The 26750-nt window shown below is 47.6% G+C and overlaps 2 protein-coding genes across 2 annotated transcripts; both read right to left on the bottom strand.

Moving 5' to 3' along the window:
- Positions 1 to 8774: 8774 nt before the first annotated feature.
- Positions 8775 to 10488, bottom strand: sf3b5 (splicing factor 3b, subunit 5). The gene is made up of 2 exons (XM_080016172.1): positions 10389 to 10488; positions 8775 to 9486 (listed from the first exon to the last, which is right to left on the bottom strand). The coding sequence occupies exon 2, from the start codon at positions 9455 to 9457 to the stop codon at positions 9197 to 9199; it is 261 nt and encodes an 86-aa protein (XP_079872298.1). The 5' UTR covers positions 9458 to 9486; positions 10389 to 10488; the 3' UTR covers positions 8775 to 9196.
- Positions 10489 to 19522: 9034 nt separating this feature from the next.
- On the bottom strand, positions 19523 to 24318 carry oprm1 (opioid receptor, mu 1; the record flags this gene model as incomplete). Its single annotated transcript, XM_080016431.1, has 5 exons — positions 23960 to 24318; positions 22820 to 22992; positions 21722 to 21900; positions 19721 to 19895; positions 19523 to 19609 (listed from the first exon to the last, which is right to left on the bottom strand). Exons 1-5 carry the CDS (start codon positions 24306 to 24308, stop codon positions 19523 to 19525), a joined length of 963 nt encoding a protein of 320 aa, XP_079872557.1. The 5' UTR covers positions 24309 to 24318.
- Between the last annotated feature and the right edge of the window lie 2432 nt (positions 24319 to 26750).

Below are 26750 nucleotides of genomic sequence, written 5' to 3'. Positions count from 1 at the left end.
TCGCCTCGTCGTTTGCTTCTGATCTCCAGTAAATCAACAACTCAATCTAATCGTTGCGGTGTGGTCTCTCACTTGTGAACCACGGCAAATTTAAGTCCCGGCTTCAATCATTTCGCCATTTGCCAGAAGCAGCGATTTGTGAAATTTGAAGCTACGATATAAAATTGTATTTGTCGTACTTGTCGACTATTTAAAATGGGCGACGCGTGGTAACTAAAGGAGCTTGTCCTCCTTTTCTTTTTCTCGGACATTCAAGGAACATTGGACGAGGAACACAAGGAATAACCGCGAAAAAATAAAACTTCCCCCAAACCCGCGTCTCCAACCTTGATGCTGAATGGGTCTTTTCGGACCGTGTATACCTCTCCCAAACGACTCTGATTTATTGTCCCAGATCGGCAGTTAGTTGCCAAATAACCTAGCACGCACGCACGCACGCACGCACGCACGCACGCACACACGCAGGCACGCACACAAACCCATTTCTAAAGCAGGTTAAGGGGGATGGTAGCTCAGGCGGTAGAGCTGGTGGTCTAGTAATCTAAAGGTTGCTGGTTCGATCCCAGGCTCCTCCTGCTAGCATGCTGTAGTGTCCTTGAGCAAGACACTTAACCCCTAGTTGCTCCTGATGGCTGCGTCCGTCGGTGTTTGAACAATTGTAAGTCGCTTTGGATAAAAGCGTCTGCTAAATGACTATAATGTAATGTAATGTAATGTAAATGTAATGGAATGGAGACAACCTTGTCGCTGACGTCATCACTTAAGGGGGATATTGGGGATATCAATCACTCAGCTTTAATACCTCTAGATCAGGCGTTTCAAACTACAGGCCCGGGGGCCACACATGGCTGCAAGGCGATTTAATGCGGCCCGCCACATTAACATAAAATATTGTAAAATCAGGCCCGCAAAATAAACAAAAAAACGCTTAATTAATCCACACAATTTTAGTTAATGTAAACAGGAAAGGTAGAATACCACAAAGATGTTTGTGTCTATTTGTCCGTCTATTTTTAGTCGCATTATTCTGGAAATGAATTGCCTGGATGCGCTGTACAAAAAGATGGGACAGCTTGCCCCCCCCCCCCGAGCAGAAGACAAGGTTTGTCGGTGGCCCCCAGGTGGCTCCCAGGTGGCCCCCAGGTGGTTGTAGTTTGAGTCCCCAGCTCTAGAGATATGGATGTAGAAAACAGACATCTTCGCATTCCTCAACAGCGTATTGATGTTCTTCACACGGTGAGAGCACAAAACAACGTCGGGCTCTTAAGGAAATATGTACTTAGCGAGCATGCAGCTGCGCCTTCTCTGGCATGAGAGCGTGTACTTTCTCTTATCGCTTCTCGTTTGGGTCGGACGACCAAAACCGGGGAAAAGTGATAAATCAGGGGTTAGCGGCGGGTCGAGGGGGTTACGAGGAGCGAAGGCGTGGCGAGCGGGAGGAGAATGGGGATCGGGGCGGGGCGAGACAGGCGTGGCCGAGGGGCAAGGATACAGTTGTTGGGTTGCCGGACCTTTTTTTTCGCCATTTGGCCGAGATCCAGCGTAATCCTCCACCAACATCCCAAAAGACCAGGCACTGCATCACAACAGGTGCTTATGTACACACACACACACACACACACACACACACACACACACACACACACACACACACACACACACACTTCCTTGGAATTCTCATTCTAAAGCAATTTTTCATTTTGTGTGTGTGTGTTTGTGTGGTGTGTGTGTGTGTGTGTGTGTGTGTGTGTGTGTGTGTGTGTGTGTGTGTGCATGAGTGTGTGTGTGTGGGCTGCGCCAACAGCTTTATGATCACCGTTCCCCAGAACAACACTTAGAGACCCCTTCAATTACCTTCCTCCCCACTCGTGCTGTGTGTGTCTTAAGGCCGTCCTAAAACCATAAATAACGCAACACTGAGTAGATATTAACCCTTTATCGTCGACAAAATGTTTGTCAAACAAGGGTGAACATCAGTTCTCATTTCCATCTTTTGGATCATTCGATTGCTTTGGTTCAATTTTAGTGGGATAGGGCTGTGAGATCAGCAGTCCAACGTCCACCTCGGGCGATCGAGCACAAAATGTTAGAATCTTGGGTTGTTTGTTGTTTTTTGGGGTTTTTTACGGAGGGCGTCTCATGACGACCCGTACAAATGGAGCTCTTGCGTTTTCACGGCTCGCGGTGCTGCATTCCCTGTCAAAGCCGTGGCTGCGGGCCCACGGTACCACGGGGCAGTGAGTACGTCCTGTGTTTCCTCAGCGGAGCCCCCTGTTGATTGCACGGCTCGGTGATTGCGGCGCTCGCGGAGCGCGTGAACGCGCGAACGCACGTTGGGAAAACCCGCGTGCTCTACACCAGTGCCCGTTCTACAGGGAACACGATGTGCAGATCTGAGAGACGGGGGTGGTGGGTGGTGGTGTTCGGGGGGAAGGAGGAGCGGCAGCTCCCTGCGTCTTGTGTGCGCACCGTGAGGGTGCGCGCCGGCCCCGTTTCACGTTGCTCTCGGGGCTGAGCCGGCGCCAGAGCGACCGTGGCTCCGGCTGCGAGGACAGATGGCAGGGACTTGCCCCGGTAAGAGACCGTTCAAAGGAGATGAGCAAATGATGTCACTCCCGGTCTCCCGCACACACACACACACACACACACGCACACGCACACACACACACACATTGTATATATATATATATGATACCAGTCTACCTCAATAGAAAAGCTTGCCTGACACCCTGCAGGTTAATCCCTCTATCCGACAATGACTCATACATCACATACTCTGCCACCAAGTGTGTGTGTGCGCGCGTGTTGACCGGCAGCGCTAGAAATATGAAATCAGCAGCTCAGACAAATACTGCCGCCGTTGACACACACACACACACACACACACACACACACACACACACACACACAGACACAGTTTGCAGTGATTGCCTTTCAATCAACACTTGAAATATGTCACAGTAATAACAGCCACTTTGGCTCTCACTCATTGCCGGAGCCCTCTTGATCAAATGCATACGCATTATTTGATCAACGTGAAATTAGTTTGACAATGGAAATGGCGCCAAGGGACCCGCCCCCAACAATTTTGTGAAAAAAAACAAACAAAAAAAAACAGCGCAATCAACTACTCCGGTCGAGGTCTCACACGTGCCCTCACCAGGGCCGGGGAGAGTTCGGTGCCAGCGAGCAGGAAAATTGGACATTTGCCTGGATTTGAGATTTTTTTTCCTCCGCTACGTACAGTGTCTTTAAACACGAGAGCGGCTCGCACCGCCGCCGCTGGCGTATCTGCATTCGGAGCACGGCGGCACGGCCAACCGAACACCATGACATACAGTGTGTGTGTGTGTGTGTGTGTGTGTGTGTGTGTGGGTGTGGGTGTGGGTGTGTGGGTGTGGCTGCGGGAGGTGGGTGTGTTTCGAGGTGACAGTCGCGTAAGAGCCGGCGCAGGCGGACAAGACAAACCCACTTTCATCCAAAGAACGAGTCCAAATGAAGGAGGTCGACTGCAATATAATATTTATCAGCTGGCACAGGGCCAAACCCAGCTCTCTTTCCCAAGAGATCAGGGTCAGTTCTAATGTAACTGCCCCGTTTGGACTCGCCGCTCTGATTTTGAGTTGCTTGCTGGCCGCCTGTCCGTTTATGTAACGTCTGTCTGAGTGGATTTCCATCCGAGCGACTTTGGTCTTACGGCCTTTTGTTTCATCCTAACTCTCCGAGACAGGTGTGTAAAACCAATCCCGCAGCCATGCAATCTCCACAGACAATCTCCACAAAGTCGGTCTGTGCCTCGGGGACGGTGTGGTTTGAGCAGCCACACCTGTCTCGGGTCTAAGTAATTGGGGCTCAGGATCAGAGTGGCTGTACACCTGTTGCTTGTTGGTTGGTCTAACAAGCAACAGGTAAAACCGCCATCCCCACACTCACTTACAGGATAGGCGCCCTCGTCAGCCCGTGTCCATCTGCTCCAGGCCACCCACTCGGATGGCCTGGAGGAGGCAAAACGACCACACTGTCGTACTGAGGGACTCAGGGTAGCACCATCATGAGATGTCGCCTTGCCAATGTGTTCGTCAACTGTAAGTGCTGATAAACACGCACGAACAACAACAGCTCGTCCGCAAGGGAGTGATTCACATAGCGGCAGAAATTATCTTGTAAAAAATGTCCTCAGTCTTAGCCCTGACCACAGAGCTCCAAACCACCGATGGGAGCGAGGTCGGCAGGGGATCCATATGAGAGGGGTTTTAGAATGGTCGAGCGGCCGAACACAAGCCTGCGACCGCCATGGGAAATGGCAATTGTCTGCTGGAGCGTTCTCAAACTCACCGCCGCTGGACTCTGGAGCAGTGGAAGTTCGGAAATGGTGAGTCACACTTCACCATCTGGCAGGACGATGGGCAAGTTTCGGTTTTCGGCAGCCACCAGAGAGAGAACCCTACCTGCTCCACCTACCGCCTTTGGCAACCGGAGGAATGTCGGTTCGGGATTGTTAGTTTGTCATGGTTGGGGCTATAGGTAAGTAAAGAGAAATCGTAATGAAGGTGACTTTACAAATTATTCTGTGCTTCCAACATTTTGACAACTTGACTGGGGCCTGGTTGAACGACTATCAGTCACCGACCTTACTGCTCCTGCAGCTAAATGGAAGCAAACCCCAGGCAGCAATGCTCCAACTTGTAGAGGAAAGGGGGATGTCACCAGAACTGATACTTGGGTACCAAGTGACAAGTGAATAGGTGATGGTGTCCCAAGTGTTCTTAACATCAAACAGGCATTAGCACTATTTTGGTTTGGGACATCTGGCATTGCTGTGAAGCCAACTATCCTCAGTCCAGGTGCCTCGTCAAAATAAAACTGCGGATTGTCAGTAGATTGGGTTTTGTCACGTTAGGTGGTGGGTTAACTTGCTTATTTCCAATATCCCGATGTCACTCCTCACCATCCTAGACTGGGGAACCTACTTCTAAGCCTCTTCTCAAGAATTCTAACATTTTTTTTTTTTTAATGCTTAAGGTTTGTCCAAAATGTAATTCAGCCGTAAGGACTTTCCCCTCTTCCACATCCCCGCGATTACCCCTACCCGGCTTATCGAGGTGGAATGGAAGATGAAAGGAAAGGAAAACTGGCCAGTGTGCGTTTTGCGTTATGTGAGATATTGATCGGCAGTGTTGGTTTTCGGTATATTTTGAGCTGGAGGCTCCCATCGCCTCTGTTGTGCACACTGAGGTTGAGGAAAGCACAGAAAATTAATTTGTTTTTGTCGTCCCTTCTTTTATTTCAACCTTTATTTAGACAGGTTATGGCATTGAGGCATGAGGTCTCGTTCTCAAAAGAGACCTGGTGAAGACAACAGCAGCAATACAACACAAAGCTACAGCCAGACAGGACATTCAATACGGAGACAAAATAGAACACAAATCATAAACCTGATAAAAGCAAAAGTGCCAGGGCGGTAATCCAATTTTCTCTCTCCATATTTCTTAAAAAAAGGTAGTTTTAAATCATGCTGGAGAGCTTCAGTTCCTGCTGAAGGTCAAGGGGGCGGAGTAGGAGACAGCCCTTTTTTTTTTTCTCGGTTTTTTTTTGTGACATGTGGGTGGATGAATAGGAGGGCAGCAGTCCAAGGAGGGGTTTATAAATAAAGCTATACAAGAGCTAAGTTGACTAAAGTATACAGACCACAATGGTGTGTAGGGGTTTACAATCATTTATGAATCTTGCATATTGCAAATCCAGCAGATGAAGAGAGTGAGCTGAGGCGCTCACATACGAAACATCCGCATAGTCCAGGAGAGGCAAAGGAAGTGGTAGCATCAAGCCTTTTCCTAACATTAAAGGAAAAACAAGTCTTGTTCCTAAAAAAGAAGCCCAATTTTCATTTCAATTTCCTTAAAAGATGATCAATATGAAATTTAAAGGAAAGGCTTTCACCAATTGTGATGCCTAAATATTTGTAGGTGGACAAGGGGTCCCTTGTACAGACAAGATGCAGGGAAGAACAGCTGGCACCGTCTTTTTGTCAGAAAACAACATTACTGGCCTTACCTGCATTTAACACCGGTCTGAGGTAGATCAGGTGCGACCGAATGGTGTCAAATGCAGACTGTAGATGTTCAAATGCCAGGGCGACAGGGTGTGGCCTAAAACGAAACCCTGTGGCACACCTTTGGTGACATCAAGAAAGCTGGAGGAAAGACCACTGAACGTTTATTTGCTGTCAGTCCATGTGAAACGAGAGGTGTTGATTGAAGATGCTCGATAGAGGGGAAAAAAACACTGAACTGCACCCATTGCTTAGGTAATGGAGAGGTCATTTAAGAACCAACCAACAGCCTGGTCTGACAGGCCAATATAGATCTGATAGTCTCATAGCTAAAATGCCATCACCAACAGTATCAAATGCCTTGGACAAATCAATATAAAAAGGCAGGACAAAAGTTATTGGTGTCCAAAGCTTCCACAATATAATCTACTACTTTCAAGGCAGCAGATACTGTACTGTGTTGCTTCCTAAAACCAGACCGGTGAGGAGGCAAAACGTCCATCAAGCACATGTATTACTCGGTCGGGTCATTCACCAGTCTTTCAAGGACCTTGTCTAAAATAGAGAGCTTGGAAATGGGTCTGTAGTTACTCAACACCGTGGGATTACCGCCTTTCAATAACGGGAGAACATAGGCCGTTCTCCAAACATCGGGAATGCCATTGTTTTGTATAGAGAGATTAAAAACATGCGACACTGATTCAGCTATAACATCTGCAGCCAGCCCTAAGAAGTACGGGTTATCTCCCAAATAGGAGCCTTTCTGTGTGGAGTTTGCGTGTTCTCCCCGTGCTCACATGGGGTTTCCTCCACCTACCATCAGTAAGGACCCCCACCAAATACATGCACACATCATGATCTGACCAGCGATGGACACCTGGTACCAGGTCCCCGGGTGCGTCGAGGAATGCTGCCCACTGCTCCCTGCTGTGCAAATTGCATATATGTCTGAAAGTATGTATATGTATGTGACGAATAAACCTCTTGAATCTTGAATCACACAGTGATCGCTTAGGTCATTAATAAAGACCCTTTTTGCACTTTAAAATCATCAGACAGCAGCGGCTTTCACCGGTGTTTGTGTGGATTTTCTATTAGCGGTGTATTGATGGCATTGACATTAGATTGACCTCAGTGCTTCATAGAGGTGTCTAGATAAAGATTTCTTACGGATTGATTCAAAGTGTCCTCCGGTCCCTGCTTAGTGGTGTCCTTGGACGCTGAAAAGGCATTTGAGCCACTTCCAAGGCAGTGTTTTTTGTCACCATGAGATGAATCTCGCTGAGATTTATTGATTTTGCTTGCTTTTTTGACATCCCGTAGCAAAGGCGCACTGATAGACAGGGACTGATAAAGACATCACTAAAGTTTGTAGTGGTATCTGCAGAGTTGGTTTACTGTCGCGATCAAACCTTTGCCTTATTTTTTTCGCACATTAACATCTTACTGTATCTTCAGAGAATGGGAGGAAAACCTGGGTCTTTTGTCTGGATCAATGGACAGAACTAATTATTAACGCACTTGAACTTATGCAATATCATTTCATTCATAGAGGATTGTACACCCCTGAACGATGTCAAACACTTACTCCCAACTACTCTATGTCCAAGAGGCAAATTGCTGTACTAACGAGTGTCCCTCACTAAAGTGAGGGACACTCACTTACTTGTGTTTTGGTCTCACCAACATTTTAAGGCAACAAGTATTTTTTAGCTATTTCATATTTTGCCCAGCCCCAAGCAAAAAAGATAAAAGTACAATCTAAAACGTAATCCTGGACAGGTAAGTTAAATGGGCGTGGGTCGTCAGCTACATTGGGTGCATCCTAGTGTATATCGCAGCTGGGGAACTAGCAAAGGCGGCAATGATATGTCCTTAAGTAATCTTTTGAAGAAATGTCACTTTTCAGAGTAGATTTCAAAAACATTACTGTTATGCGAATATATTTGTCAGGGAAGCAATATACTTTAGTCCTGTTAGAATTGCCTCTTCTCACTAAACTTATATTATTTTCATATTACGTCTACCCACATCCTTCCTTCCTTCTGTCAGGTTACAGATTTTTCCCACAGAACCTGCTCCTTGCTGTTGTTCATGTTGGCTACTCTGATTGTAAGACAAATGCAATACCTTGAAACCACTCGCTTGAACTCTGAACTCAAAATTGACTGTTGCCCTGATATCAATATATTAGTTATAAACAACACTTCATGTTTGTTAAACTGCTTGCCATTAATTGCCCCCACGAGGGATTAAACTATTTAGATGCAATTGGCTCAATCTTACAATGTGAAGCATTTGGCAACTTTAACATAAACTTGAGATATTATCTCTTTGAAGCAACAATACTGATAATAATGCATCGTTTTGGAGTGCTCTACCCACCACTAGTTGTTTTGCACCTAGCTGTCCCCTTGAACATTTGGATACAAAAACAACTCCCATTATATGGTGTTTCTTCCAAAAGGGTAATGATATGGTGAAGTTGAACTATTACACAAATTTTGCAATGTCAGTCGTGGATATTTTACCTCATTGTTTTGTAAAACTTACCATAGAAAATAAAATGTGGATGAGTCTGAAGTAAGCAGTCGTTCCCTTCTACAGGATCCTTAAAGCTGTAACTATATTTTTAACTAGAATTTACCCTGTATTTTATTACACCATTCAATTGCATATTAACCTATTAATTATTCCATAAAATGATGAATAAAATATAAAATGAAGTCTGACTGATACTTTATTGAAAAACAACTTTTGAACCAACAGTAGAAAAGCAAAATCCAATGCGACGTCTATGCCAGCCCTGGATAGAATCATGATCTCATATTGACAGGTGTGCCAACTTAACAATGGAATATGAGTTAATATTTAAACAAGCTCTCATACAACGATCAAAACCATTTTAGATTATTTAACCTTTTTAAACAACTCAATGTCCAAAATGTTTTTATTGGCTGTGAGTCCATGTGAAACGTGGCGTGTTGATAAAAGACGCTCACTGACATCACTTCTGTTGTCGTGGTTTGGTTCACGATCCAAACTCAAGAAGCCGAGCGGTGTTGGAGGGGTCCCCCCAAAAAAAAAAAAAAAAGCCGAGGGGGAAAAAATAAAAAATAAAACAATCCAAAAGCGTTCTATGATCTACGGGTCGTCCGGCTTGTCTGACGGGGGTCCACAGGGCTGCAGCATTTTCTCCATCAGGTTGAAGCGGACGCGCGCCTTGCTCTCGTTCTCCGCCACAGAGAAGTAGTTGAGCAGATCGAAATGTCCCATGTAGGAGCAGTAGGAGTCTCTGTGCTGGTTGACCAGCCACTCCCACTTGCTGGTGTCAGCATGGCCCGTCCCGATGTACTTGGACTGGAGGTGCTCCAGCTGACTGTGGATGTTGTAGCGGTCCGTCATCTTCGCAGCTCAGGTAGATCCCAGGAGGTCTGAGCAGGAGAAAGGCAGGATTCTCATTGGACCATCATATATGTTGACATAAAGAACAATCAGACTTTATTTTGCCAGGTGCATTTACATGCACTGAGAATTTTTCATGGTGATTAAATGGCGCATGTCTGCAGACAGCGAGCATTCCTTTGAAGTGCGGGGAAAAATGAATACAATCATAAAATATGCTAAACAGTAAGGCAAAAACAATTGCCAGATATGCACAAATCGACAAAAAATAAAATAAAAAGTCAAATAAATAAAACATACAGAATACACAATGGGATGCACGGGACAGTTCAGAATAAAGATTGTGCTGTTTCTCGTGAAACACTCGAAGCTTCACAGGTGCATCTACGTGAATACACATTACATATTCATACACAACATAAACACGTTGTCGTGCACACACACTCACGATCTTCCAGGCAATTCAGTTTTACCGGTTTATTTATGAGATTTACTGTGTATTACAATTTACAAATTGTTTTCCTTCGCATATTCAACTTTTTTTCCCCATTTCGTTATTACTTTATTTTAAAACCCACTGTCTTAGTATGTGCTGCTGTAACACCGAAAGAAGTATGTATCCGTCCATCCAACATTGATATATCCATCTTTCTATCTCTCTTTGGCTATCCATCCTTTTGTCTATCCATCTTTCTTATTATCTGTTCAGTTTATTACTTTTGTTTATTATTTGTTTCTCCATCTTTCCCTCCTTCCACAGTTATATTTGCGCCACAAAGGAAAAACACCCACGCTACCATTAGCTTTATTAGCTAGCTGTGTAGGTCACAGTAACTTAGCTTAACTGGTAATCGTTACTCCACTATTCCTTTCCCCGACGTACACTATTTTTTTCGACAAATCAAGTCATTGAAAAGTAGAAGCCACTCACCGAACGCAAAACGTGGACACGGACGGTGTGTGAAGGAGAAAACGAACACGAACGAGCTCCACGACCAGAGACCGGCGGCGCAACTCCCGGTGGGTGTTACCTCGACCAATAACCGGGGGAAACAAGTCTGTCAGCGTTTTAGTTCCGCCCTCCGCCGGGTCGCCCAAACAGGTATACACACACACACACACACGCACGCACGCACACACACACACACACACACACACACACACACACACACACACACACACACACACACACACACACACACACACATTTGTCATAATATAAAAAAATAAAGACTAGATTATATATTTTTTACCTTTGTTTTATTTGTTTAATCAAAATCAGCATCAGATCCTCAGTTTACCAGTGTCAGTGTTTGTCTTCCAGCGCCGCTGATCCGTCACATGCCATTGGTGTGAATCGGCCTCAAAACTGCTTAATCTCCATCGCACGTCGGTCCTTATAGACACAGCAGAGAGAAAGAAGGGGGAAGTCAATGGGCCTTAGCGGGGGAAAATACACTACGGGGAAATAGACTAAAGGCAAATAGACTGCATCGCGTTCTTGCGATTGATGGACTGGAGAACACAACTCTAAACACCAGTTGATGAAAAAACATAAAACACACTGAAGATCATAGGGGAAGGTGACATTTTTATGGATGTTCAAATTCAAATGATTGCAAAGAGGTTCTTTTTTGCAGCTTTTTAATTTTATTCCAGCTGCTACCAGTTGCGGTTAACTGCTAATGCATTTAATTGCTATTGCCTAACTTGGATTTGTGTGTGTGTGTGTGTGTGTGTGTGTGTGTGTGTGTGTGTGTACGTGCGTGCGTGCGTGCGTGCGTGCGTGTGTATGTGTACTGTATACGTATGTTACTTTATATGCATGCAAACATATCCTTCACTGACACTGACATTTTTATTATCTGCAATTCCCCCCAAAATTGCCTACTTTCTCCGTGTAAGTATCTTCCCTTATAAGCTTCAAGAATATTAGATGTAATATAATATTCTCCCCAGTCAGAGTAGTAATTCTTCCCCTTGGTAATTTTCAATGCAAGGGGGTTTTCTTGATTAAACGCGGGTAGAATATGGCTTGGTGCCAGCAGAGGAGTTCTGGAAGAGGGCCGTGCCGTCTCACTGGGCCGCACAGTCAGGCTGAATAATAACCTCGTAAAAAGGTAGTCAGCAGTATTTGTAGTGATTAAAATATACAAACAGCGGAGTTTGATGTGGAGCCATTTCCAAACCATCCAGAAATCAAGAGCGGATAAATAACTACGACCTGCTGGCGGAGGCGCCGATGGAGCGGCTGCTTCCTTGGTTGTATGAACGCTACAGGGCGTGTCGGGCAGTGTTTTTCGACCAGTGGGCCGTGAAAATTTGTCAAATTCTACTGAAAGAAAAAAATAAAAATAAAATGGAAGTAAGCTCTTGTGTTGCATGCTCCAAATTGCAAGGCCGCACTAATTTATTGGTGCCAGACAGAATCCAGCAGCTCCAGCAGAACGGAAGAGCCAGTCATTGTGGACCAGCCATCAAAAGAAAGTTTGACTCTGATTCAACTCTGTCTTTGAGATTCGGTTCTTGACCAGTCGCTCAGTAAAAATAAAAATAAATAAAATATAAAAAATTGAAAAATAAATAAAATAAAAAGAGTCGTTCAATTTTTCAGACCCGTTTGATTCGGTCGGTAGACTCGGTTCGGCTCTGAGTCGTGAATGGGATCCTCGCAAGCAGGGGCAGGGGTTAAGCTGCCATGCGGGGCGCGGCGCAGGACGCCCGGGGCTTATTTTTATTTCACTTTTCTTTCGTTGCACGAGGAAACGGAGGGAAATAAATTACATCTCAAATTAAAACACAATTTTCATTTGTTTTGTTGTCGAGACAGGGAGGCGCGGCGGAGATAATATGTGCCGGTTCTCCACGTGTTGGGGTACCGGCACATGTAGAAATAAAGAAAAACATAAAGGAAAGAAAAAGTGCCGACCACAAAAATGTACCTCATGTTATAATAACTTTTTAGGGCCCCTGTCAGTCACAAGCCCTTAGAATCGTCCCCTCCCCACCCGGCACAACACCTCACAAGAATTTTGTCTTGAAATCAGCCACATTCAATATGAATTGGACGAAGACTCAATCTTTTGCCGGAGCGAGTCTCCCCAGTCGTTTTTTAAGGATTAGTTCCCTTCAAAGGGATCGTTCGCGAGTCTGGCATCGCCCCTCGCAGGCCATAATAATAAGCCCGGTAACGCCTGTCTCCAGGGGGCTTTAAGTGCTTAAAAGGATCGCAGCATCGTGGCCGTGGTGGTCAGTTCGTTGTGCAACGTGCGCTGTCGCAGGAAAAGAGGACGCTGATGAAACAAAGGCCGGTGGGGCGACATCTCCGGGAAGCGGAGGGTGAGAGATACGTCCCTCCCACACTTTTGCCCCGGGCCTGGTTTTTCCCTCCCGCCTTACGCCGACGCTGCCGTGCGCCGGCAGCGTCGGCGCAGCCTGCGCGAGGCCGACGTGCCGCCGTAGCGCGGCATGGGGCTCGCAGCGGCACCCTGAATCCGGCGAAGCAGACTCGCAGACAGGCGGGCGCGCACATGCTGTGGATGTTTGCCCTGTGGTCTATCGGTCTTCTCGCTCTCGCTCTCAGAGACGGCGTCCGGCGCTGCGGGCGCTCCCCTCGCGGCGCACCGGCGGGGGGGAGGGGGGCGGCGGGGGTCGGAGGCGGAGGCTCTCCATCTCGGTGTGAAAAAAAGCCGAAGGCGGGCGCCGCATGATGATGGAGCGGAGTGCGGCGGCCCCAGTGGAATCACAGCCCGAGGACCGTCACCGGCTTTGGAATGGATCCGGAATAAATATCTCCCTCTCTCTCGCTCCCTCTCCCTGCCTGTCTTGATGATCCTATTCCTTCCTCACTCCACCACCCTCCCCCTCTTTGTTATCGGGGTTTCACCCGTGTGATCCATGTGTCTGCCGGTGAAAAGTCGCTGGTCTCCTCATTCCCCTCCCGCTGATTTGTTTTAGCGCCTCCGTATGACCTTAAGCGGACTACGCCCGCCAGGCCCGGCCTCCATGAATGCGTCGAGAATTTTGTAGAATCGTTTCAGGTCTTGAAGAGAAGAAGAGAACAACCCCCCCCCCCCCGGAAAATACTGATTTGATTGAAAAAAACAAAAAACAAAAAAAAAAAACAACTCTTACTTTGAATACCAACGTTTCAATACCTGTCGTGTGACCGGCCCCTACCGCCAACCTTCTTCTCTTTGTGCCACATCTTTCTGGCGAGGTTGACTTTCTCTTTTGAAAATCGAAACACGTGGGAACCACTGGGGAGGAGGAAGATCAGCCGGCGGGATTGGCTGACCGGTGGTATGAAGACCCCCCCCTCGGGTTGTGCCTCCAACACCCGCAATAAACCTCCGTCGGTTCCACGGTCCCGCGCTGGGCCTCTTGGGCGAGTTCTGTTCTCGGAGCGGGATGTTCGTGCGGAAGGCGGGGAGTGACACGGCACGGGCTCCCAGCTTGTAACTCTGGAAAATTGGGCGGCCAGAGAGCCGATACGGTTCCGCCTTCGCAGAGCGGGCAAAGAGTGGATTTCACAAGTAAGAGCTTTGATTCGAGGGCCTGAAGGAGGAATGCCTTTGAGGGGAAGTGAAAGCATTGAGATTTAGGAGCTGAATCAAGGAGCAGAGGCTGGCAGGGACTCATTGGACTGGCGGTGATAGGGGTTACTCACCGTTGAGCCTGCTTGGCGCTGTCGCGGGCCTAACCCAATGAAACATGGGCCAGGCCGCGCCCGCCTTGACGACCTTGGTGAAATACCGGCGCTGGCACTCGGCTCGGGAGCCAACAAAGCCCATTTCGCCCTGCTTGATGGGGATTTACGACGCCACCGCCTGAGGTGCTCTCCTAAAGCTTGTGTGTGTGTGTGTGTGTGTGTGTGTGTGTGTGTGTGTGTGTGTGTGTGTGTGTGTGTGTGTGTGTGTGTGTGTGTGTCTGTGAAGCTGTTTGACTGGGCTGGGATTCCGCGTGTAGCACCGGCGATTTCACATCATATCCCGTGCGTTATCGAATGCGCACACGTGAGGTACGCGTGGACGAGCCGAAATAAGATGCTCCGTGTCGCTTTCGATATCACAGCCGCGATACAACTGTGAGGACAGAGTCCAAGGGACGATCGGCTCCCCCGCGCCGGCTGGGGCGGCCTCACGACATCCACACACACACACACACACACACACACACACACACACACACACGCACGCACGCACGCACAGATATTCTTTGAAGCCTCATTAGGCCCATCAGCGCCGATGTACTATGTTACAGTACATGCGTTGAATCCACAATGACCCTCACTCATTTTACGGTTGCTTTGGCAACGCTCATGCGTGACATTTTCCCCTGCACTCTCTGCCCTGTACTTAACGGTAGTTTCCTGTATAGGGGCATGCAGGTGTATGGAATGGAAGGATCGGGCTTTTCATTGCCCTAAACCTAAACCTTACACACACACACACACACACACACACACACACACACACACACACACACACACACACACACGCACACACACGCACACACACACACACACACACACACACACACACACACACACACACACGCACACACGCACACACGCTTGGTTCTATTCGCCTGAATGCAAGCTACCACGTTAGTCAGGAGAAACCACCGAAAAGGGAAATTCCGACCGAAAAAAGGGAAGAGGAGGGAAGAAGAAAGAAGGGATATTTTGACGGGCGGCTCGCGCGCCATCACGTGAGAGGGACGAAATTACAAGTTCGAGCCGTCGCCCGTCTCGTGGCAGAGAGGCTCTGTGGACGGTCGGCGGAGAGGCGCGCGGGTGCTGCCCTCGCTAGGAAAGCTCCGGCGCTCCTGCTTAGACTTAGATCACGAAGAAGTAGTATCCGCCCGCGCTCCCAACTCCCCAGTGCGCCCTTCAGCAACATCACACGTCTTCACAGAGCCCTTTAAGCACCTCTTTGTGTTACAGTCAAGACTTTAACCTTCGCCGCGATGGCGGAGTCCCAGGGTGATGATTTAAGGGAAGGACGCTGGCAGATCCATTGTGCATTCCCCCTGCTTGACGCGTGCTCCATTAAGCTCCTTATCGGAGCTGATTTATTGCTGTTTGAAAGAGCATGTTCGGATGTGGCAGGTCATCTCCCCGGGGTCTGAGAGGTGAGAAACAACATTATCCAAAGAACAATGTCATTGATGAGCCTCCCTATCCATCCCTTTCTGGACCATTACGTGTGGTTGGATTGTGGTCACTTAAATGATACTTTGGGGCTTCCGGGTGAGGATGAAACTGGATGAAACGGTATTTGATCTGTGAGAGCACCGGACGGCCCTGGCAGGTGTTGGGGCCAGATGGGTCATATTGTCCGGGGCCAATATCCGAATTGCGTTTCACCTCCCCCGGAGCCTTTTCAAAATCCTCCCCTCTTCACAAAACATTGCTGCTGTCCTTAGTGAAGAACAGATGATCCGATCTGTCAGATCCGTCCAACAGGTGAAACCTGTTGAGAGGCTTGATGGAAGGGAGTTCAGACTCCAGGTAGGTGTTTACCTACCTGGAGTCTGAACTCCTTTCCAATCATCTCATAATTCTCCTCCCTGAAACAGACTTTCGGCATTTTCTTTATATCTCTGCCTCTTTCATTTGTCAAGCTTTGCATGGATGAATTTTGACAGTTCACAACTGAAAAGGCCCCTTCTTTTCATCTGTTGTTTCTTTTTGAGGTCCTTCGTGATCTAAGGTTTACTCTTTGAAAACAGCTCTTTCTGGATGGTGCAACAGTCGGTCCGATCTGGAGCCCCAGAGCCTTCCGCTTGAAGTTGACTTTTCGCCACGTCCCAGTTTGACTGTGGATCGTCTGAGGATCTGACATGAGAGTGAAGTGTAGATAAAAAAGCGGCGGCCATTCCTGCCTCTCAGCTCCTTCAGCCGCGCCGCTGCCGTTGTCCCATTACAGACAGGTTTCGGCCCGGGTCGACTGTCGTCCGGCTTTATTGCACTGAAAACGCAAAATACAATTACGTTTTCTCGACGAGGTGCCGCCCCGGGAGCTCCCCGTCCACGCTTGCATCATTGGGAGCCGGAGGCGGGGAGGGCAGCGACTGAGCCCACCTCCACGGGTAACAAACGCAAGAGCACATGTCTTGCTCTGACATATAACAACAGAGCTATGACGTTGTTAGAGTTTGATTTCAAATAAAACATCATTAAAGAAAGCCGAGCAATCGATTATGGAGCGAAAGGCAGTTAGGTAAGCCAATTTGACTGCATCCAAGCTTGCAGAAGAAGGTATAGACTATAGGGCTACGGTACAGTATAATTAAAGCATTTCATTCTACCTTCTTGAATTACAGCCATCGTTGAAAACGTCGTTGGGCGACACCCAATCCAACGAGGCTGGGTTAAATTAAAAAACAAAAGGAAGCCTTTTTATGCATTTTTCCCCCCCGGCATTCGAATCGCGTTTTGCATAATGGAGGCTTTGTGATACAAAAAAAACATTTACACCTTCTCAGTCTTGCAGTCCCGCGGACTGAAAACTCGGAATCGTGTTGCTGCCGTGACGCGGAGAGTGAGGCTTTCATTCTTCAGCCCAGGAAAGTCATTTAAATACGAGTTCTTTATGGACTCGGTTACAGTATAATTCTATGAGTTTCCAACGAAGAGGAAAGAGGAACAGTAATTGGATTTTTTATAGTCTGCTGGTAAAAGTGATGCTGATCCAGCACTGAGAGAGTTCCTGTGCAGCACCGTGATAAGTTTTAATGTAAAGAGTTATAAAGTTTGGAAATGTATTCCTGTAATGCTGCTATAAAATATCGCCTTCCTGCACTTTTTCCCAATGTTTGAATAACATCGGTTTTTTTTTTAATATGAATATGAATTATTTCATTTAATTAACTAAACTATAGTATAACAACTGTTTGTTAATCTACATTGAGATATTGACATAACTCAATATTTCAATACTAAAACATATTCACAACAGAATAATCAAGGGACTGTTCAGGTTTACATTTTATTCTATTGACGTTGCATTGATAATAGCGTAACTGTGAAAATGTGAGCGCCATGCATACATTGGTCATTATTAGATGGGATTAGATTACAAAAACAAACAGCAGAGTGATACCAGATGACCCCAAAATGAACAAGCCAGACATTTCCACATTTAATCACTGTAAACATTATAGTTCATAAACCCATCTTGAAGACTAGACTGTACATCCGGGTCACAGATAATTGGTTTACACATAAAGGATGATAATTTGTTGCACAAAATGAAATCTTATCCCGACGGCAATACACTCCAAGAGCATATTGTATATATACTTCAAGAGTATATGGTAGGCTGAACGTGATGATTAACTGAAATTGACTGAAATTGTCATGCTTTGATGAGAATCCAGCATACTTAGTCTTCTTCTTGCTCTTTAGTTTTGCCCTCATGCGGTGGATGAACAACAGTCATTTTAACATGAGTTCAGAAAGTTGATGGACATAGTACTCTGCCGTATAAAATCATTTCATAATAGCCTGTTTCATTTATGTGTTTGTGCATCTAGAGTCCTGCTGCCAAGCTGGCCTTGCATCGTGGTCCATAAGAAATTCCATGAATTTACTTCTAAACAGATTTTGGATCGTGCAATAAGGCAGACCTGCTTGGTTCTCTCGGTGGATGGTTGTAAAGATATACAAAATAAAATGTTTTGTGATGATTGAAAAACAACAACGATAGCGACAATAAGTATACTCAAAAGTATATACACCGTAAAAATACAATCAGTGTAATCGTTACACATATTTTCAAATATGAAAAAAACAAAAAAAAATCAAGAAAACACGAATACACACTATATTGAGTAGAGCTACAACGAAGGCAGTCGGCAAATACGGCGTACAGCACAAAATCTGAAGCACAGGCAATGTTTAAGATCACACTAGATATAGCATCCCGGAGGCTTTGCTCACCTGACAAATGCTTTGCAAGGCGTGATCCTTAATAAGACTACACCACCAGAATTGACTATACACGGATGTGTGGTCACGCGTTGGCGTTGGAAAGCGCTTCCGAGCAAAGCGCCTCCCTTTGCTGGTGGTAGCTCTTAACGACCCATGGTTTGACGCAGGGATCCTGAGTGACGGAGACACCTTGCCGAGCCAGCGTACATTCAAAACAGTTCGCCGCGCTCCTTTTTCCGCCGGTGAAAAGTCACGAGAAGGCGAAGAGGGGAAAGGCAACGGGACAGAACAGCGGAGGCAATTCGGTGGGGGGGTGGGGGTGGGGGTGGGGGGGTAAAGGGGGAAAGGGAGAAACGTGTTCGACGGGAGCCCACGCCGTGGGCTCTCCTTTGGTGACCCCCGCCTTCTGAGGCGGAACAGCGCGGCCCCGGTGCACCCTCAGCCCCCTCGGCGCGGCGTGATTCCGCTCAAGCATTTCAAACAGTTCGTGCTGGGAAAGAGGGTGGAAGGGGGCGGGCGCCGTGGTCCTGTGCCGTAATGGCTTTTAGATCGAATTATCTGCCGGCGGAAAAATCCTTCTGTGTGCTGAGGAATAAGTCCGCCGACGGAGGTATTTGAGCGTCGCCGCTATGAACACATAAACCGGCTTCCTTTCAGGGGAAGCGGCACATTTAACAGCTACGCGGCGTCTAGGTGACGGGAGGCAATGCGTACGGCGGGAGAGAGTCAATCCCCTGTCTCTATCTAAGAGTGTATACAGTATACTTCGAAAAATGAACACTTTTGGACAGGTGGAGGGTGGAGGTGGTGTCCTTCGCAGAAGCACAGAGCGGGCGTCTTCCAGCCGCGGAAAATGGTTCAGAACGGTTTTTCCCCCATGTAAGCGCTACAAACCCTGCCACACGGCGCGGCAAGGTTTATTTCTCCCGGTCGAAACCACCGGGAATGAGAGCGAGCGAGGGCTATTAATAGTCTGGAGAGTCATTCGGAGCGCAGTGAGAGTGCTTTACGCAACACCAAAAAGCCAGGTAGGAGAGGCGCCTCACAGCCATGCAGCAGCTCGCCGTCCCGTTCGACGGGCTGAATTGTTGGACCCGGCGCCGAGTCGCATTCAACGGCGCCCGCCGTCAGAGCCCCGTGGTGACCTGCGTGATCTCGGAGGCCAGGTCGTCGTGGGCGACGCTGCCGCGGCAGCGCGGGTCGGCGGCCGGCCCCTCCAAGGCTAGTCATACCTGAAAGGGAAGGGAGGGGGGAGACGGGCAGTCAGCTCGCCGCTCGGGCCGGGGTTACACGTGGGGACTGTGGACTCGGCGGCACATTTTCACCTGCTGATTCGTTCGCTCCCCGGTGTTTGCGCTGTTGTTCTCTCGCTGCGGCTGGTGGCGGCCGGCGCGCGAGGAGTTCTGCAGCTCCAGCACGGAGGGGCTGGTGGCGCAGAACTCACGGAAGCAGCGCTTGAAGTTCTCGTCCAGGAAGGCGTAGAGAACCGGGTTCAGACTGCTGTGGAGGGATCGGCGCAGTGAAGGCGTTACGGGAGCCTTTTGTAAATGAATCAAACCCGTCACTGAGCGATGCGTATGCTTACAAGTGATTTATAATGAATGCCTCGAAATTTGTTGCTTGCTTCGTGGCTGCATAAAGTTGCCGTCTTGGTAAAGCCAATGAGATTTTCCCTTTGCACGTGTCAATATCTCACTTTCATTTCTCCAGAGACAGTAAATAAACTCATAGAAATAAATAAATAAATAAACAACCAAACAAGCAAATAAATAAATAACCGGCTAACTAAATAAATAAACAAACAAATAAATAAATAAATAAATAAATAAATAAATATATATATAAATAAATTAGACCAATAATTTTAATAATTTATTTAAATAATAAATAATAAGGGCTTTAAATATTGTAGAATGCATCCAGAAATGCTTCCCTGTACTTTTCCTGGATGTCCCTAAGCCCTGTATATTGATCCTATATGGATATAGAATATATAGAAAAGCAAAGTCATGCAGTCCTACCGACACGTTATCAATGACATGAAAGCTGATTGGTTCCTAACAGGAAGCCACGCAGAACTTAAAGTGGATAGTAATTTGGTTAAAACACCGAAAATCTGATTCGGAGCATCGGTGATCACATTTTGTGGCAGTCAACATATTCCTAAATGTAATTACGTGGCAGCATAATGTCAGAACTGGCTCCAACACAAACAAACCGGCTTAAACCTGCTGCCAAACAAGTGTTAAATAAATATTTAGCTGTTGACAGGCGGCATTTTTATTTTTTTATTTTTTTATTTTTTCAGCAACTCAATGAATGAAATATGGCAGTTCTGGCCCCAAGGACATGTCGGTAATAGATAGCGAAAGTGACAGGGCCGTTGCGGTGGAGGAGGCGGGGGCGGGGCGCGGGCGGCAGTATTCACCAAAATGACAGCAAGAAGGAATGTTTAGACGGGAGGCCTCGACAGGCAGATCAATTAAGATCCTTCAGCTTTGCTGCACACGACGAGGAGCGGCGGTGAGGTCACGTGCCGGATAACCTGGAGCACGGGGGGCGAGTGTCCGGAAGCAAAGCAGGGACAAACAATGGAAAGAAAAGGCCACCCCAACTGAATTTGTGCAAAGACCTTCATTTGGCAACCGCTGACCTTTTACTAGAAAAACCATCAACAAATCGAATTACAATTTTCCTGACAGTTTGAAAGGGGGAGTGACATTTAAACACTTATATTTTATACCATCAGTTCTAACTTGGGTCATCATGCATTTTGCTCCGTCTCTTCAGTTTGAAAAATAAAATATGTGTCAAAGGTAGGAATGGGCAATTAGTACGACTACTACTATTTTGTATAATTGGAGGCCTTATTATAATGTGAAATGACCTCGCGTTTCCTTGCTTCCATTTCAACCCCCAACTCTCCAGAGTAGAAACGCAAGTTCTGACGGACAACTCTTAGTTTTTACTTTAAGGTTACATTCATCTATTTTGCATGGTTTGGGTTTTTGCGTCTGTGTATAGGAGTGGTGAGTTTGAATCCCTAACCCCGCATAGGAGTCTAGAGCCCAACAGCGCAGCAAGCAAGCGTGCGGCAAAGCAGGGCTGGGCAGGGGGGATTGTCCGGCCCATAAGGGGCGTGGAAGCGCTGTCAAGTTGTCTGACAAAACAAGCTCCGTAAGCTACAAACCATTTCATTCCGTTTTTGTTTTTTTTTTTCCTTTCCATCTAGCATCGATACTCGATTTCCTCGTAACTTTACCCGTCACGGTGGGGCGCCGTTCCTTCGTTTTGCATGACGCACGCGCTCGTGCATACCCGCGTACCTGTTTGTGTAGCCCAGGGCGATGCAGAAGTGCCACGTGACCGTCTGCAGCACCGAGTTGGGGATGTTGACCAGGGCCTTGATGATGACAAAGATGTGGATGGGCGTCCAGCAGATGATGAAGACGGCCACCACCACCAGGACCATGCGCGTGATGCGGCGGAGGTTCCGGTCCTTCTCCTGAGGTCATAACGAAGGGTGGGGGTGGGGGTGGGAGTGGGGGTGGGGGCAGGGATACAATTTGAAGTAGTGCAAGTGCAGTGCGGCCAATTATGTCTTTGAAACGGAAGGAAAAGAACAAGTATGGAAGAAGTAGGGGAGGACAGGAGGGAGCGGGGGAGACGGGAGGTTTAGAGTATGAGAGAGAGAGAGAGAGAGAGAGAGAGTGAGAGAGAGAGAGAGAGAGCGTTAACCGCACGAGGGGAGAGGCAGGGGGAGAGCGAAGTAACCCACAAAGAACAAATTATGAAGAGTGGAATCAGCGGGAGGACAAAGGGGTTTTACAGGGGAAGAATAAAACAAAAAGGAAAGGAGGGACAGAAAGGCAGTAACAAAGCGGAGGGGAGGGGTGAGTGGGAGGTAGCGAAAGAACAGAGGAGGAGAACAATAGGAGGAAGGAGGCAAGGAAGAGGAGACCAAGAATAGGCAAAGAGGGGGGATGAGAGGGTGGGGGTAACAAACAAGCCACAAAGGACACGCGACGGCGGAGTGAGGGTGGAAACCGACGAAAAACCAAAAGGAGGTTGCACTGATATTTGCATGTGAATGGATCCATAACTCAATCTGGAAACGCCATCGCGTCAAATAGGAGGAAAATATGAGCTGACTTTCGGGATCCATGGGAACTTTTGTTCATTTCCCGCCCTTTAAACAAGTGTTTGCGTGCCTGCCTGCCACTGGTGTCTGCTTTGGGGATCTCCGCGGTCGGATAAGATCGGCAATTTGTCAGTTTAAAAAAAACGGATTTTAAGTCTCCCGGACCGATCTGTGTTGACATCGGAATCACTCCGGGTTTTGAATCCAGGAAGACGCTCGTTGCGGTGAGCTCTAGGCCGGGGCCAAACGCGCGGGCGGACCCGCGGGAGGCGGAGGCGCCCACCTTGGAGCCCGAGAGCATGCGGACGCTTTTGAGCCGCAGGATCATGAGTCCGTAGCAGACGGTGATGATGAGGACGGGCATGATGAAGGCGAAGATGAAGACGCAAATCTTCAGCAGGTTCTCCCAGTACCAGTACGGGTGGGGGAAATTCAGGATGCAGTCGATGACGTCAGCTGCTGCAAAAACAGTAAAGACGCACACACATTCGCGCGACACACACACACACACACACACACACACACACACACTCGCACACGCACAGGCACAAGCACACTGGCAGATCAGCTGGAAGGCTGCTCTAAATCAGACATAATTATGAAAAGGGAATCAGACATATTTATATATGTAGAGCAACAGTCAGAGGGAGACACAAACACTCACTTTAAAGTGAGAAAATATCGACATTATGGGTTTTATTAAACTCCCAACTAATCCCTGGGCAACACCATTTTGAGTTTCTCCTTCCTCCTTCTCTGATGGTCCACGGGCGTGCGCGCTACATCAATTGAACAGGCCGCCGAATTCCCTTAGATTCACCGTCTCCTCCGGTCATGTGCTATTCATTACATCATTTTGTCATGCGTGACGGAAATGAAAGGCCGCCGGGGAGACGCGCCGCAGAGCTAGGTTCTTGTGCATTCAGGTGCTTTCACCCATCATCCATCTGAAATGAGCTTCGGCTGACGCACCTGACTGACTGCTGCGCCCGAGCGTCACTGAAATTAGGAAAACTGATAAAGATAAAGCGGCTGTTTGCCGTGGTTATCTTGGCCGATGGAAACGCCGGGGCTGGTGTTTCGGCAAAGTGCGCAAAACCGCTCTCTGCTCCGGGCATTTACAGTACAAGGCAAGGCCGTTATTTATTGCATTTAAAGCTTTTAATTCAATTAGAGTAGATTGATTTTTTTTTTTTCCGCTTGTTCCACACTCTGTGAAGGCGCTTATTGTACGAGAGTCTATTAGGACTCTTAATAGGCCGTTAAAAACTGGCACGGAAAAGAGAAGCCCTTACGCGTTACAGCAATTTTCCTTTTCTCTTTTCTTCCAGAAAGCTTCTATGGGAAGCCGCCTGGTGCTCATCTGTGCGTACATTATGTAACGTCTGTGTTAAAACACATATTGAAAAAAAAAAATGCTCACAGTGGTGATGGGTAACAGTGGCGGAGGCCGTGAACATGACCGGCAGCCCGATGGCCGAGGAGAGGATCCAGTTGCAGACATTGACGATCTTGGCGTTGCGGGGGGTCCGGAAATCCAGCGCCTTCACCGGGTGGCACACGGCGATGTAGCGGTCGATGCTCATGGTGGTGAGGGTGAAGATGGAGGTGAACATGTTGTAGTAGTCGATCGAAGACACCATCTTGCACAGCACGTCCCCGAACGGCCAGGACTCCATCAGGTAGTTGACGCTCTGGAAGGGCAGCGTGCTGGTGGCCAGGGCGTCGGCCAGCGCCAGGTTGAAGATGTAGATGTTGGTGGCCGTCTTCATTTTGGTGTATCTGAAGGGGGGGGGGGGGCAGAAGAACGGCAGCACGATGGTCACTCAACCCGATGGCACAGGAAGACGAAGGCGCCCGCCCGAACCGAAAAAAATGGCGTCGGAGAATTCTCACTGCGTCTCACTGTCGGTGAGGTAAACCTGTTTCGCTATCGGGACCAAAACTGAGCGCATTGGGGATATTCATTCTGCAGAATAAAGAGAAAGGCACAGACGCACTTTAAAAAACAGCGATGCTCTCTTCTAGCTTTACCTGTGAAGAAGTCAGCTTTTACGCAGAGGAAAGGTCGGGCCTCCCCTGAGACTCGCCGTGTGGTGGGCTGCTGCCGTCAGCAACAGCTGAAAACATGTTGGACAAAGAAAAACATCCAACACTATCGGCGGCTGAGGAGCACACACCGACGGTCCTTTTACCGGGTAGAAAAACACAGATAACCACTGAAACAGTTTTGTGCAGGAATGTACCGTCCCCGGATAAAGAGGAGCCGGAGGCAATCACCGAACAAAACATACGCCCCGTCGCATTTAGATCATCATCTGGTGGTGAAGTAATATCATCCATGGACATTTTTCCACCACAAATGTTGCCGCCAAAGAACCATCACTGGCTCCGCACAGTCGTTGGGGAGACATTGGGGAAATGATCCCCGTAGCAGAGAGCGGGTTTAGGCCGGTCTCCGACAGGGATGCGTGTCGGGGTTACGATACGCATGAGTCATTTTGCTGTATACGTTTTCTGAACTTACTTACTACATATCCAATTTTAACTTTTTTTTTTTTTTTTTTTTTGCCTGATGCCAAGACAATTTGTTTTTCATCTCCCCCGAGACTGAAAGACAAACCATGCCGTCGTGGTCCAATTTTGCCCAGACATTTCTGGGCCGTACGCAAGCCCATTGTCTACATAATGACCCGTGGACACATTAAGTGTAATATACTCATATATTGTTTATAATTGAGGGTTGGACAGTTCGGACAAAGCGTGGCTCACAGAAATCTCACACATGAGCGCTCCTGCTAATCTACTGTACAACCCTCTGAATAGAGGGAGTTATTTTTTTTACACTATATGAAATTGGTTTTTAGATTTTAACAGTGGGGGCCCTTAATGAGGCCACTTTGCCTGCAAGCCATATGTCAGATCTGCAAAACATAAATATAGATTGAAGTAATAATTTAACATGTTGAATTACTTTCAGATTAAGGAAAATGAAGACATCCCAATATCTAATCACAATATAAATTCCTGATTAGCATAAGGGATACTTCCGATTTAAAACAAAATGTGTGTATAATAGTATGTAGAAATAAGGGTTTAGCCAGTTGATATCCATCTCACCAATGCAAGTGCAAGGTTCTGCTCTGACTGCATCAGAGACTACTCCATTCCCACCTCTAATATCCCGCCTCCGGGGGAAACCGCCCCCGAAGCGCCACCCTGCTCCTGCGTCGGATCTTTACTTCACCTCAACACCGCTGACGCGTTCCCCCCACGATGGGTCTGCGTTAATGTCGCGGACGCCTTTCTCCGACACCACTTTTCTAAAGGTGACGCAGGTGCATTAAAACCCCCCGCTCGAGGTTCCGGCACCGCGACAACCCGCTTCTGTTTGTCCCCGACCTAATAACGCCGAATCCCCTTCGTAAATCACGGGTGACAGTTCATTAAATTCTGATTAGTATTTTTCCGAGATTGTTGACCGAGACGGTTATTTGAACGGGGACGCCTCGGCGCCTCGACACGTCGGCGCGCCGAGTGGAGGCCCGGGGTTCTTATGTTCTTTGCGGAGATGTTCTCCCGCCGGCGGTCAATTCCAGACTGGGACCGTCAGCGCCGGGGCCAAGCGCGGTGGCCATTTTTTTTTTCGACCCGCACCATTTGAGATGGCGGGGAAATTGCGCGGCAGGATCACGGAGCGCCCTCTGCAGGCGGTGTGTTGGTTTGTAGGTTGAAGGACGAGCGTGGACTGAGGGAGGTCCCCCGGCCCCTCACTGAGTGAGGAACCACATGGTTTCCTTGGCCTAAACGCGGCCGATATGAATAGAAAAATAACGATTAACACTCACTCTGCGCCGTCCATCATTGCATTTCTTCACTATGGCATGCCTTTTTATCTTTTATCCATTTGCCATTTTCCTTGTCACTTAGTACATGATAATAAGACGGACCTGTCTAAAACTGCTCGGAATCCATATTGCACATGCACAAAGGGAGACTTGATCACCTATACAGTACCTAATTATATTATATCCCTGTCTCCTTAGCAATGTAGGAGCAAGAAAATTGGACAATAAGATTCTAATGGTCATTTAACCGAGTTTTACACGGCCATAAAGGGCATGGAGGAGTTCCCCTGACTGGGGATGACTAAATCCTTTCCTAACTTTATTTTTTTATGTTTTATGTTTCCTCCATCACGGCACGACTGAATG

This window comes from Zeus faber (genome assembly GCF_960531495.2).
Source record: "Zeus faber genome assembly, chromosome: 16".
Lineage (NCBI taxonomy): Eukaryota > Metazoa > Chordata > Actinopteri > Zeiformes > Zeidae > Zeus > Zeus faber.
The sequence above is the reverse complement of the archived record's forward strand: the minus strand, read 5'-3'. Positions and strand labels throughout refer to the sequence as shown.

Excerpts from the sequence above, each read along its gene's own strand:
- sf3b5 (XM_080016172.1), bottom strand. The coding sequence starts at position 9,457 with ATGACGGACCGCTACAACATCCACAGTCAGCTGGAGCACCTCCAGTCC.